Here is a 14,726-nt window from a genome sequence, read left to right as displayed (position 1 = left end):
AGATCTGGCATAACTATCCTGTGGAAGATTAATAAAAAATATTTTTTCAAAATCCATTAAGAGCTAAAAGTCAAATTTTACTTTAAGTCATTCTGTACCAAACTAGACAGCAATCAAATGATCAAATCCAATTTCCACGCAGGGAACCAAACACACACTAAAAGGTATCAGAGTTTAAATAAACTCCTTTTATGTGCTTTTGCACCAGCGAAAAAATTAAACCTCTCTGCTGTGTCTGGTTGTGCCTTGAATCAAACAAAATTTTTCTCAAGCTTCAATTTAAATGCAATTTAAAGTTCTCTTAACGGCGCTTTTTGGATCTCTTCGCGCACAGATGGTGCTGCTTTAATCTCAGCCCTTCATTCTCTCATCTGTTACGTGGATATATAAAGATGAGATGATGTGAAGCCTTCTCAGCTAAGATCCTCAGACACTCCACAAAGCTCATAAGCCCGATGCTTTCTCACAAATTTGTATGAGCCTCCCAGACACTTAATGCAAATAATCTACAGTTTTTAAAAACCTCCAGGGATTTTTATGGACCCCAGCACAGAGAATAATGACATAAAGAGCAACATCAAGAACTGTGGTTACTTGTGCAGCAGGATGTCCAGTGCACTCTTACTGAAGAACCAAGCTGAAAGTGAATTGTCACTTTGTTGCAATTTTAATACATATATAAATGTTGTAATTTCCCAGAAGCTTGCTATTGATTTGTGTTTATTCACAGGGTAGAGAAGGGAAGCTGTTGCAGTGCGCCATTCACATATATAAATCAAGCACTGTCAGCTTTATGTGATGCAAAGATGCAATAAAATCATGATATATTGCTCACAGTTGCAGATTCTATAATACTTGATACACTGCATGGCAGTCATTCACAATACAATACCTGTCTAACTGAGAAATATAAATGACCCTAAAAATACAAAAAGCTGAATATTTATTTATTTGTGGTGCCTGTGTGTTACCATAAAAGTATTCACTCGCCCATGGCCACAGGTGTATAAAATCAAGCACCTAGGCACATAGACTGCTTCTCCAAAAGTTTATGACACAATGGGTCGCTCTCAGGAGCTCAGTGAACTCCAACATGGTACCGTCACAGGATGCAACCTGTGCAACAAGTCCAGTCGTGAAATTTCCTCACTACTAAATATTGCACAGTCAACTGTTAGTGGTATTATAACAAAGTGGATAGACAGCAACTCAGCCACAGAGTAGTAGGCCACTTAAAAATCAGAGCGTGGGGTCAACAAGATTCATTAAGGCATTGATCAGCGAGTTTGGTGTGAAAAATTTTACAGAATCCTAACCCAACAGAACACCTTTAGGATGAATTACAGCACAGACTGCGAGCCAGGCCTGCTCGTCCAACATCAGGGTGGGCTGACAACACATGAAACTCTACGGATTAAGTACGGGATGTCACTCAAGTTCTTGTCCATGTGAGCAAAAACTTTTAGCAGTATAGTGTATGTTAATTCTCTTCATTTGTGCACTGATTTGCTTTCACTGTCAGTCCTATCAGGCAATTTTCCACCCGTACGTTTCAGCTTCACAGCACTTTAGGCTATGAACAGCAGAATTAAAATGATCAATGAAATCTCCATCCTGTGCCATCTGGGAATCCTTATGCTGCATGGGAGGTGAGCAATCAGCCGAAACGGCCAAAAGTCACATGCAGTGTTTACATCACTTTTTGTCACCTTGCACCATTAACACAGCAGCGAGTACAACATGCCTGTAAAACTTGTATGTATGTAATGTAATAATTCACAGTTTTCAGGCAAAGATATGTAAATAAACTGCAGTGTCTGGGATTATGTAATCTGCATGCAGATTACTTATGTAATCTAAGTAAGTGAAAAAGCCATATATCTCCTTATCACTCTAACGCTGCTGCTCGATTGTTAAAGGTGTAATGAAAAATATTCTAATTTGAATTCGTGATTATGTGACTAGATTTATATGTGCTGAAATGTAGCTTCTCTTTGCAGGAAGTTAGCTAGAGCAAAGGGAGTGATGCACATGGTGTTTTTTTTTAACACCTGTGACTTGGACACATTTGTCAGTAAATAGTTCATTTATCATTTCTGTCTAGTTTTAAGTGTATTTCATAGTGTTTGGCAGTTTTCTGATGTTTTTATTTTTGGCTAATTTAACAAAGCTAATTTGAAGGTGCTATCCTTGGTAAGCCTGTTAACTGTTACTGAAAAAGTAGAGCGCTCACAAGTTTTTATTAGTATCATTAACATTCTATTACAGTGTACATATAGTAATATGTGTTTTTTTTCTGTATTCAGTTTTATTTTTGTGGTAATTCTTCATTAAACATTGTAAAGTTTATAGTTTTATTGAAATATCAAAGTGTTAGCTAACTTTCTACCGCTGCCAGAAACCTGCTGTGAGGATTGCATACCAAACAGTTAACACAGTGAGGAAACTGTGTACTACTGAAGCAGCAACTTTAGAAGACAACATAGTTGGTATTGCCAAACTGCTTGGCCACCCCACTGTACACCATATGATGACTACTAGTTAGGAACATTTAGGATATGTTTGTGGGGTTTTTTCCTCCTATATTGAGAAACAGCTCTGGGGTCTGTCTAGTTTGACTGATCCGCTGTTAAAATCTGGCTTCTTGATGCGATTAGGAAATTACATCAAGAAGGAGCCAGAGTGTCTTGTGCTTCCGCTTGATGCCCATCTGCTTTCCCCTCAGTGTCTTTCAACTTTTAACTCATTCCTTTGTCCAATATGTGTCTTTTTAGCTTTGTGTTTTTTGCATGAAATCTTTAATATGTTAATGAGCAACACAGAAAAAAACAACATAGACTTTTCAACATCTTGAAACTTTGGCAGGACATAAGGACGATAAAAGCCTGGAGCATAGCCTGAGTCGGTATAAGCACAAGAGGATAAATGCATCCTGCTTCAGGGACAAACATATATACTGTTGTGCTCTTTCCTACTTTAGGCAAAGTGTTTGAGAAAATGGAGGAAAAGCTAAAAATTGTGACAGCATGACGAGTAAGTTTTATGACAGTACACATGCCTGACCTCCTTTTTTGACAACACTGTATAAACAAGTGAGTATTGATGTTTTTCCATTTAAAAAAAAAATCACATTTTAATTCACCCGACCGCAGCTTTCCTCTGAATTCTTTAAATGAGCTTCTTTTTTTTTTTTTTTTGCATGGCAAAGCTTTAGTTTGCATTTTTAGATGCAGTGTTGAACTGTGTTCAATAACAATAGATTTCTGAAGTCTTCCTGAGCCTCTGTAGTTATTTATAGTAGTTTGTTCTGTTTGTAATACAGTGTTGCCTGCAGGCCTGAAGATAACAGCAATTTAATATTCCTTTTGTTGTTTGTTTGTTTTTAATGGACTTGATTCTCTGAATTGTTATTCTTAATTTGCTGAAATATTTGCCTACATTATCTCAGAGCGGTGAACCTCTGAGCGGTCACTCTCACATTTTTTAATTTGAAAGATTCTGTCTCTTTGAGATTTGCTTTCTACAGCAAGTCGTGGGAATGTCGATGGGCATTGAAAAGAATTTAGCGATTCCAATTCCATTACCAATATCACTTATGGATTAGATTCCTTGTCGATTCTCAGCGAGTTCTCATTGGCTCCACTTTGAGACATTACTTTTGTGCAAATGAATTGCATGCTCTGTACTCAAATATTTGTGCATGTTGGAATTTTTTCCCCTCTTTGTTGTGATCAGTGTTGGGTCATTACTCAAAAAAGTAATTTATTACACATGTTACACAGAACACTTTTCATAAAGTAATGCAGTATGTTTTATGTTTTAATGCAGTTAGTTACTGCCAGGAGAAAGTAATATGCTATAGTTAATAGTTATACTACTCATTGCATTACTTTTCTCTGTAAAATGACCTGAAACAGACTGTCTCATAATTACCATTTAACAATATAATCCTGAGATGGAGGCTGCAGCCAAGTTCACAGTCTGGTCGCTGGGCTGAAAAAGCTCACACAACTTTAATATCACTCAGCTATCAATTGGCTAGCTTAGCGTGCTGTCTGTGCTTGCCTGTCTTCAATGCGGTTTCCACTTTACCGTTGCACTTTCATCCTTTTGTTCAATAAAATCTAAATAAAATGTCCATATCCACACTGCAGACTGCGGCACTATGTTCCTACTCTGGCACACAAACTGAAATCAGCTGATCATACTACTGCTAGGGAGGAGAGTATGTCCAGTCATCAAACCTCACTCCAAGAGGAGCATTGGAGATTTGTCTCGAACACATAAACACTAGCTAACTGTGTTTTCTGAACTTGGGGAACTCATTTGATCAAGTCCCGTGGGAGTGCTTTGGGAGTATGGGGTATCAGATGATGCTGTGGGCCATCCAATCCCTGTTCATCATACTCTGAGCTTGGCTTGCACGGGTGGTTATAAGTCAAAATTGCTGTCTGTGGGTGTTTGACTTTTTCATAGATTTTATCTGTATTTATGTACAGAATTTCGAGGTGCAGTCAAGGGACTTGGGGTGTCAGGTTGGTTTCAGGATCTCGTCTCTGCTTTTTGCAGATGATGTAGTTCTATTAGCTTTACTGAGTGGGGACCTACAGCTTGCACTGGGCTGGTTTGCAGTGCAAGTGGCTCGAATGAGATCACAATTGATTTACCTGTCAATCTACATCCCTACCTTCACCTACTACCACAAGCTGTAAGTAGTGACAGAGAGAGTGAGGTTGTGGGTATAAGCGATGGAAATAAGGTTGCTCAGCTTTCGAGATAAATTGAACAGCTTGTTCATTCAGGAGGGCACAGAGTAGAGCTGCCTCTCCTCCACAACAGAACAAGCTAAGTGAGGTGTTTGGGACATCTGACTAGGAGGCCTTCTGCTGGTGAGGTATGTCAGGAGCAGCCTCGGGGGCAGACAGAAAAAATGGAAAGTTTACATCTCTTAGCTTAGATGGATAGACAGAGGGGAGGTCTGGGCATCTCTTCTTAGACTGCTGCTCTCATTACACAAACTCAGATAAGTGGCAGAAAATGAAGGGATGGATATGTAAAATGTCACAACTTTTTATGTGTATGTATTGTAAAACTACATAATTTTCTTTTTTAACCATATACATATGCAGGGAGATCCATTGCAACACCTTATCAGCACCAACACAGAATTGTCTGCTTTAGTTAAGCAGTGAAGCATCAGCCAAATTGTATAAAGTTAGATACACACTTTGATTTAATGCAACCTGAACTTATTAGGCTGGAAACTGGTGTCCTGACAAAGGAAGGTCAGTGTAAAATGTTATGAACTTAACAGCTCGTTTAAAGTTAAACAAAACAAAAGTAATGAATTTGAAATGAAACCAGTTTATCTCATATGATCCAAACAGAGTTTTATAGTTGGAGGGGATTTGGAAAAAAAGCTGCTTATTGATACCAGGGGGTCAGTCTGAGTTCCTGAAGTGCTTTAAAACCATTATATTAAAGCAACCTAAAACAAACCCAAGAAGATGGTTGAGTGGCTTAGGCTTTGTCTGAGTCATAATACTGTGATAATCCTTTGCCCTGCTACCCTCCTGTTGCTCTCAGGAATAAATCTAAAGCAACGGGAGTGGAACAGCTTTTATTTATTTACACAAGACAAGTGAAGTCACTCACTTAAAAATAGAAAAAAAATACCCATGAACCAGTCACCACCTTATACGCTTTATATGATGGATGAGGGTGGTTGTTGAAAACACATCAGCACTAAAGGCTCAGCTCTATAATCTTTTGCTCTCCTTGAAGCAGAATCGAGAATAACAGTTTTCTCTATTTAAAAGGTGTTTACTGCATCAATTTCCATTATAAAGTGCTCGCCCTCCTGTATCGTGACTGATGGAAGCAGCAGCCGCTTTTGCAGCATTTCCACACCAGTTCACTCACCATATTTCCAAAAAAGTGCACAGCACGAGTGCAGCAGTTATTGTAGTGTCCTACCACTGCTCTTTTTTATGTCTACTGCTGTTCTGCATTAAAATCAGCTTGGCTTTAAGAACTTTTCCGTGTTCAGCCTCGCCAAAGAAAGTGTGATTGGTTGACTGATTCCCCACAAACCATGTGTTAAGTTTCTTTGCTTTTATTTTTATTTAAATGAGCAGGAGGCATGAATATATTGCAGCTCATCAGTAAGCTCATCATAAACATCTGTGTTTTTCTATGAATATGACTGTGGTGGAAACATATCTTCTAGCAGCACTGCTCTGTTCCATTAGCTGAGTGGAGTAGCCTTAACTTTCATGGGATGGATATCTCCTTGATTTATAGACTGTCAACCAAATCTGACATTTACTGTTGATGTATTTAGCCAGAAAATTCTTCAATCAAACTTCATTGTGGCTTTGCAGAAAATCTCATTGATGTCAGATCATGTCATCTGTCAGATTTTATAACTTGTGTCTGTGAGATGTCTCAGATGGATGTGGAACATCTCAGGATTTTAAATAGGACTGACAGAAAGACGTTTACCTTTCCAATGCGATACCACGTGACTAGAACAAATGGAAAAGGCTAAATGTTTTCAGGTGTATTCTAGATTTTCAGCAAGTTTCAAGTAAATAGATCAGTGCGCAGTAAAAATCAGATGAGTTTTGTTTGCAGTGCTGCTCTATCTTAAATTTACTAGGAATTTATACTGTTCAGAAAAACTAAACAGTTTTGTTGATGGGTAAAAACATCAGCTAGCTTTTATTTTCCTTCTTTTTTTAAGTCAGCAAAATAAAAGAATTGGCAGATTTGAATATTTGATGGTTGATTACAACACCTTTATTGACTTTACATGTATTTCAAGCTTGGGACATTTATTTCTGAAAATAGCCCTGCTGGGACACGACAGATTAGGTGACCCACATCGTCATATTTCCTTAGAGAAAAGTTGATAACCCTACAAAGGCTTATGATAATTCAGTCATAGCTAAAAGTTCAAAATCTATCCAGTTGTCCAGTGCACAAAACCTACCCCTTCCTTTCTCTTACATGTTGAGAGATCTGTTCATATGAAGCTCTGAAGCTTTGTCACCTTTGTCAGTTATTAAAAAGCAAAGAAGCTCTTTTCGACCATGTTCGACGTCTGCAGTCTTTGGTGTTTAAAGGTGCAAAATCACTCTAAGCAATTTGTAGCTTTATTTTTGACACCTGATTCCTAAAAGAAAAAACAGCATAGACATTCACATGTAAGCGGTTAATGTGTGACTAAGTGTCAGTGTCTGACAGCTAGTGTGTGTACCTGTTTGACTGCCCAAAGCAATCTGCTGTAGCAGTAGATCATCACTATGACAGGCAGACCCAAGCAGAAAATGAAGAGGCAGATGATGTAGGCGTGCGATTGGGCACTGTTAGCAGTCCAGGACACAGAACAGCTTGTTCCTGCCCCCTCTATGCCATAGCTGCTCCAGCCCAGTAGGGGGGGCACTGTCCAGAACAAGGAGTACAGCCAAGAGCCCCCAACAGCTATTAGGGGCTTACGGTAGCCTGGCCCACGCTTGTTGTAAACAGTAAGGGTGCTGTAGCGGTCATAGGAGAGGATCACCAGAGAGATCAGCGAAACTATACCTGAGAAAGACAGAGATGTGGAGGTGTGAGGCAGTGGGGGTAGGATGTAACTGGCTCAAGAGCACAATAAACATTTATACAGTTTATAATGAAATACATTGTAACAACAGACAATCATAAAAGTACAGAAAACAATATTATATGATCTTGTGGAACAGCTTACTTTAAAATGCTGATTGTTCTTGAAAAAACACTTCTTAAAAGTGAGGAAAGTGATTGCAAGGTACATGAATTTTTTTAGCCAATAAACTTCAACCATAATCATAAAAGCCAACAGCCTGGTACTCATGGGAAATTTAGGAGAGTACCAAATCAATAGCTTTAATCGATTTGGGATCAGGTCTTTACAAAATATTGTATAAAAGAAAAGAAGATTGGAAGATTTAATTAAAAACAAACATAATGTTCACTACAATCAGTGAGAAACACTTGTTCACCTTTTTTTCTGAACCGTTTTGCTTCAAAACTCACCTCAGTGAAACTGAAATATAGAAATCTGTGAGAATGAATCTCAATCACAGTGACTCATCGTGTCTGATCTTACCTGCACTCAGTCGGGATTTAGACACTGTGCTAATGGATTGTCACAACAAGTGATTCAACAAACAGCCACCTTCATTGTGCTAATTAATTAAAAACACTTCTTTGAGGTGTACCAAACACTGTGCACCTCTTCATTTAATATCATTCACGGAGTAATTAATTACATTTGGATAATCACTGTTAAATATAAAGCCTGACCTTGTGTTCTTCTAAACCTTGCCATTTTATAATAATCGTAATAATTATAATAATTTTTGTGACCACGCTGACTTGTCTGTAGAGACAGCAGAATTTTAAGAAGTGACTGCTTGGCCACTGATTCTTCAGCTGTCCATGTCCACAGCACAGTATAATCAATGCTTAATTACTAAATTACTTTTGTTTCCCATGTATTATCTGCTTAGAATGGTGGTACCAGAAAGAGAGAGGGTAGCCTGAGGCTATGACTATTGATACTGTGTACAAGTCCTGCCTTTGCCCTACACATGACCAGCACCCAGTGCTTCCCAGACATAAGAAAAAAACCCTCAAGAATCCATCAGAAATGCTACCAGGTCATTTAATTTGACCTTTATGAGAAAAAAGCATAACCGAGCACACAAGCGGATCCAAAGCTGTCTGCAGCCACAGAGGACAAAATATTTCATGTAGCGCTTGGTGGTAAAATTGGTGTCTTTCCTAAAAAGCTAAGGGATGACCCTCTGTCTAAAGTGTAATGCTTTCCAGCATCATGATATTTTTTCTGTGTAGCAATGTCACCATCCCATAAATATTAAATTCAGTTCAATCTATCAGTGCTTTTGTGGTGCAGTATTTTTCCTCTAAACTAATGCATCTACCGCCTTTATCTATGGCTGATTGGATTTACCATCCCACATACTGCACTTCACTGCTTTACACACAGTGCACACATGAAGCATCAGACATGAAAGAACTAGATATTTGGATGGGATGTGTGATGTGTTTGTGACAGGGGATTTCTTTAAATCACCCTGCCGTTCTTCAGCTGAGACGTCTGAGTTAGAAAACACTAACACACTGCAGTTCTTTTCTTTTACTCGCGAGGACGAGGAAGGAATACATTTCATAGAGCTGATCACATATATGTTCAATAATCTTCTAACAGTTTGTAAATTACAAAGTAGTTAGATTAAGTGAATGTTAACACATTTTGCAGAGCATCTATACACCTTCAAACAGCCCTGACCATCAAATTGCCTCATTTTTCAAATCCAGCCCTAAGACACATCACCCACAGTATTTTTTTTCTCTGCAGTTCATTACCTTTCTCATTTTCACAGATTGCACAGTGTTACTATGTTATTAACACATGCCAAATTAAAGATATATCACATGGCAGCAGTCAGAAGTGTATCATGGATGAGATTTCCCATGTTATTTCTCTAAACATACCGGTGATCCTAGATAGCCGATGGCAAAAATACAACAATAGAACAAACCAACTGTACTCAAAGTGCACAGCTAATACATCTAATCTAATAACTCCTATTATATGCCAGCCACAGACTGTATTAGGTAATGCTTCTACTAAACCAAATTTAGCTTTATTAAAGGTCCAGTCTGGCTGGCAAGCTCATCCTGTTTAATGATTTTATTACCAAATAAAATAAAAATTATCTTGATTTTATGTTCCTAACTAAAACCTGGTGAAACAAAAACAACAGCACTATGGTTATTGTTGAAACAGCCCCTCAAAACTTCAGTTTTATAAGTGAGATTAAGAGGAGAAACCGGCATTTTATACACAAATGACCACCACTGCAAAGAGCTGCCATATGGAACATTTAGATTATTTTGAATATGTTGCACTTCTCAGCCTGAGGGCTGAGCATAAACATCTGTAGGCCCTCAAAATAAAATGCAAAGAATTGACCAGATTACCATTAGGTATGACCTTAACATTGTTCATTGGGTGTTTTTAATATGCATATTCATTATGCCAAAGAACGTTTGTGTATTCTGGATCATTTGGGACTCATATCATATCCTAGACCTAGTTATTTCCAAAGGCCTGTGGTCTCTTTGACCATAAGGTTTCTTTTTTTTAATGACCATCTCTGCAAACAGTAGAATCAGAACTGAAGTAATCAAAAATTGCTTTCTTCATAAAAATTCCATTACATTGTCTACCTGTTGTTTAATGAGTGACATTCTTTTTAATACCTTTCCCAATAAACATTGGGCGACGTGCAGATCATGTCTATATTGGGTCTGTCAGTCCATGAGCTATTCTGGACATCTATACGACATTCATGGTTGGACCAAATTGTGGACCTATTTTGACTGTCGACATGTAGACATCTATGACAGGTACAGGAAATTTATATGAGTAATATATGTAATATTATAAATTTTGGAATTTATACTACAATGTGTTTAATAAGCTTCAAAGAGCATTTGCATTATATATGGTTCATTTTGTAAGTATCCTGTTTTATTGTAAAGAGCTGATTGTAAGAGCAAATAAATGTGGTTGTGATCGGTAGCTGGACTGAGAGAAGTTGCAACAGAAAGTACGAGAAGTTTTGTGGGAGTGTGCATTTATCTGCTCGACAGTCTTTGTCGATGCACACATTTTGCAAACTACCTGTGAGAAGCTGGGGACATTTTTGCTCCAAATATACCGTGCAGCTGCTTGCTTTTATTTTAGTATCCACTGATCACTCAGCATTCCCTCACGCATAACTGTTTCTGTACAGAAAACATGCCCTCCAGCCTCTTGAAAAATGGGACTACAGAGCCTACAGAAGCAGTATAAAATTGATTTCTAAAACAAGTAAGTTTGACATTGAAAAGACGTCCACAACGACCACATTGGACTATAAATAGCCCGTACACAGAGGTCCAATGGATATCAACACTAAGCTGATCATATGATACTGTTGGGTAGACGAGAAACTCTGACATGTCTCTACAAGACATATAATTCCTTTCACTTGGTCAAGAGGAATTTCATCGAATCTGAACTTACCTGAAGAGTTCAACAAGGGACCATTCTTAGACCTCTCATATTTATTATATACACGCCCCATTTTGCTTACTAATATAACATTTCCTATCCTAACATCCCATGACACACAACTATACATATCAGTGCCACCTCAGGACTATGGTCCCCTACACTTTCACAAAAGTTGCAGTAAACAAATTATTGAATAGATATGCCAAAAATTCCTGCAAATGAACTCAGAAAAGACTGAAATTGTTTTTAATGAAAAAGAAAAAAGAAAAAAAAAACGAATGAAAGTGTCTGCCTGCCTATAAAAGATGCTTAAGTCTTCAACCCAGGCCAGAAATCTTAGCATAATTGTGGACTATGGCCTAAATTTTGACAGCTACATAAAGATAATTACAAAATTTAAAAAAAAAAGGATGCATGTTTGAATAGATACAGATTAGAATATTATAACAGTATCTTTATTGATCTTGAGCACATTACTCTATTTTCAAATCTCTGCATTGCTTTCTTGTGTCTCAAAGGATAGATTCTAAAATACTTTTACTAGTTTACGAAGCATTTAATCTACTCATGCCTTAGAAAACACCCAGAGCTCTCAGGTTAAAGGGAACATACCATTTATGTACAGTTTTTATGGTACTCACCTGTGGAACAAGCTTCCTGAACAGCTGTTCCAAGATCAGATAAATCTGTTATTTCCTTTAAATTAAAGTGCCTAAAACTTGTTATTATCATTTGAAGTGGCTTATCAACAAATAATGTCTGCAGCATCCTCTTAACCATATGTTTAATTTATATTTCTGGTGGGTTGTTCCCTGTTTTAACATATTGTCTAAAGATTAGTCATTGCAGAACAGAATCAAAGAGTTCACTCCCACAGTTTTACCACTGTTTTTACATCGCTTTTACCGACATTGTAGCAGAAAGAACCTGGATTCGTGCGCCAGATATATATAACAAGACAGCTGTGAACATGGGAAACAACTCTTCTCTTGTTTTTGTTTCGCTTCCAATTGTTGTTTGTTCTATTTCCATTATAATTATGTGCAAATGCTTTATATTATGACATGTATTGATACATTTTACTTGTTCTCTCTCTTTCTATCCCTCTGCATAGCCTTGGCTTGCATATCAATAGTGCTATACAAAACACACTTTTGACTTTTGAAACCAAGCAACATCAGGGAAGTAACGCAACTACATCCACTTAATAAACTGTATGTAGCTAGCTGAATAAAGCTACCATGCAAGACCTCATTGGTCAAACAAACCTGGCATTTAAGAAATGAACTGTTAGGAGACATACTCTCTTGAAATTCCAGAGACACAAAATATGCAGCACTGAAACTAGGAAGACATACCAGTTGATAAATCAAATATTTGAAACTTTTTTTTCAGTCAAACCACTCCAGTTTTGAGTGAATGGTGCAGATGCTTATCAATCTACCAGTACAGATTTAAACGTGGTCAAACAAAGCTTTAGTCTGGCAGATTTATTTATCACATACTATGATTTTCTTGAGTTTCTCAACTGCCACTTTATCTCAGTACTTTCTACTGTAAACTTCTAGCGTTGTGTGTGTAAAATATTATAGAGTGGCAGGTTTGTGGAAATTCCTTTTAAAGTATAATATGTTAATATCTTCTATTCACATCAGTCCCATAATGAAGCTGCAAGTTACAGGACTGCTACTGAAGTCTCTAGACCCAGTTCCAACATTCACCCCAAGGCTGTGTTTATGTCATGTCAGAGATAATGTAATTATAAGTGTCTGGTATAATTAGCATTCATGTCAGCCTCTTACTTGTATATTGAACATGACACTTAATATTACCAAGTGCCCAAAAACTGAACAAATTAGGAGATGCCATCTCATCCTCTGCCTGGGCAAACCATTCTCTATAATTACACTCATAAACCCATATTAAATGCATGTGTTATATCTTCAGTACACGGTATTTTAATCCTAACACATCCAAATTTATACTTATGACACTGCAACACTTGCAAGTCGGTAACGTGGGACTGTTGCTTTTCTGACAGTTTTTTTTTCGCCAGTTTTTGCAATTGTGAAAGAGCACATGTGAAAGATGTCAAAGGGTCTAGAAGAACCGTGGAGAACATTATGCTGCCTGTAAAATCATTCAACATGACCTGTTTGGCGGCAAACCATAGGGGCGTATCCATGGACGGACCTCTACAGGCTAGGCAACGACACCCTGACTGCCATTAGGTAAGGGGATAAGATCCTTGCCAGACCTTATGCTTAAAAACCAGTGAAGTCCTACTTCTACCATCTCCACTTATTAGTACCAGACTGACAAAATGAGCATCTGTAATCTCATTTAAAGAAACAGGATGGGACTTTACATTGCTTGCACAGAAACACAATTAGTTCCAATTTCTTTAGCTGAATGTATGAAAAATGCCAAAGATAACATGGCTTCAAAGGCATAAAATAGCATTTCTGCAACAACAAGGCAATTTTCAGGGAGTATAGCTCAGCATTTTGTGCAGCGTACCGTTCAAAAACGGAGGAAACTGAACAAGTGGAGGACAAAATAAGTGTAAGGCCTGCAAATCTACAGCAGTTGAACAATATCTGAAAGTCGTGTCCTTAAACAGGAAAACAACTAGCAAAGACCTGACATAAGACCTGAGAGATGCATATGGCTTTTCAGTTATTCACTAAAGCCTCAACAGATATGTTCTGGTCGAAGGGGTCTTGTGGAATGATGAATCCAAATCATTAGCGTGTTTGGAGGAACAGTGAACATGTATAGACATGTGTAAAACACGGTGGAGGCTCTTCCTGATTTGGGACGTCACTTCAGCCAGTGATGTTTGGGATCTTGTCAAAATTAAGGGAATTGTGAACACAGAAAAGTACTGTAAGATTTTGATTATTATCCTTTATTCATCTATTGAGATTTAAATCTCATTTCCCAGAGAGACCAATTATCTGTCATAGACTCACCTCTCCACACCCCAGCAGTGTCGGATCATCTTGGCAGAAAACAGAACAAAAGGCAGTCAAAATCTAAAGAAGAGCTTTGATATTTGTCCTTGGATAAACTCTCTCTGAAGGCTACATAAAGAAGTTAGAAGTCAGCTTTCCTAAGAGGGTTCAGGTTGTGTTGAAGAATAAATGTCATACCAAATAATGACATCCAAGCTTGTACAACTGGATTCAGTTTGATTAACATAGTGCCAAATCACAATTAGAGTTGCCTCAAGGCGCGTAAGGTACTGACCCTACAATAATACAGTTGCACTCTTTCTGCCTTATATACTGTATTTCCATGTATATTTGGATGCCTCATTTTCCTGGGAAAATACAAATAAACGAGTGCTGATTTTTCGATGTATTGTACATTACTGAACAATATGTTAACTTTTAACTGCCTAATTTGAAGAAGCAGCTATTTTCAGTAATCTGTCGTATTAGTATTAGTACACCTATTTAAAATCAAAATAGCTAGGTTACCTTAGAAATCTTTAAATTTCAATGACCTTTAACATTAAGCCTTATTTAGAGGCTGGAATGGCTGATAACTGTTATAAACACTGTCAGTTCCTTTTCCATCTTTCTTTCTGCAAGTGCAATTAAAACAA

The 14,726-nt window shown here is 37.7% G+C and overlaps 1 protein-coding gene across 1 annotated transcript in view; it reads right to left on the bottom strand.

The window, feature by feature from the left end:
* The window catches only part of tmtops2b (teleost multiple tissue opsin 2b), a 34,338-nt gene that overhangs the window by 10,480 nt on the left and 9,132 nt on the right, over positions 1 to 14,726 (bottom strand). The window contains exon 2 of the mRNA XM_005457818.4: positions 7,262 to 7,587. Within this exon, the coding sequence (XP_005457875.1) occupies positions 7,262 to 7,587 (326 nt within the window). The remainder of the gene's footprint in view (positions 1 to 7,261; positions 7,588 to 14,726) is intronic.

Source organism: Oreochromis niloticus, linkage group LG16, assembly GCF_001858045.2.
Source record: "Oreochromis niloticus isolate F11D_XX linkage group LG16, O_niloticus_UMD_NMBU, whole genome shotgun sequence".
Taxonomy (NCBI): Eukaryota; Metazoa; Chordata; class Actinopteri; order Cichliformes; family Cichlidae; genus Oreochromis; species Oreochromis niloticus.
This window is presented reverse-complemented; position numbering and strand designations above follow the sequence as displayed.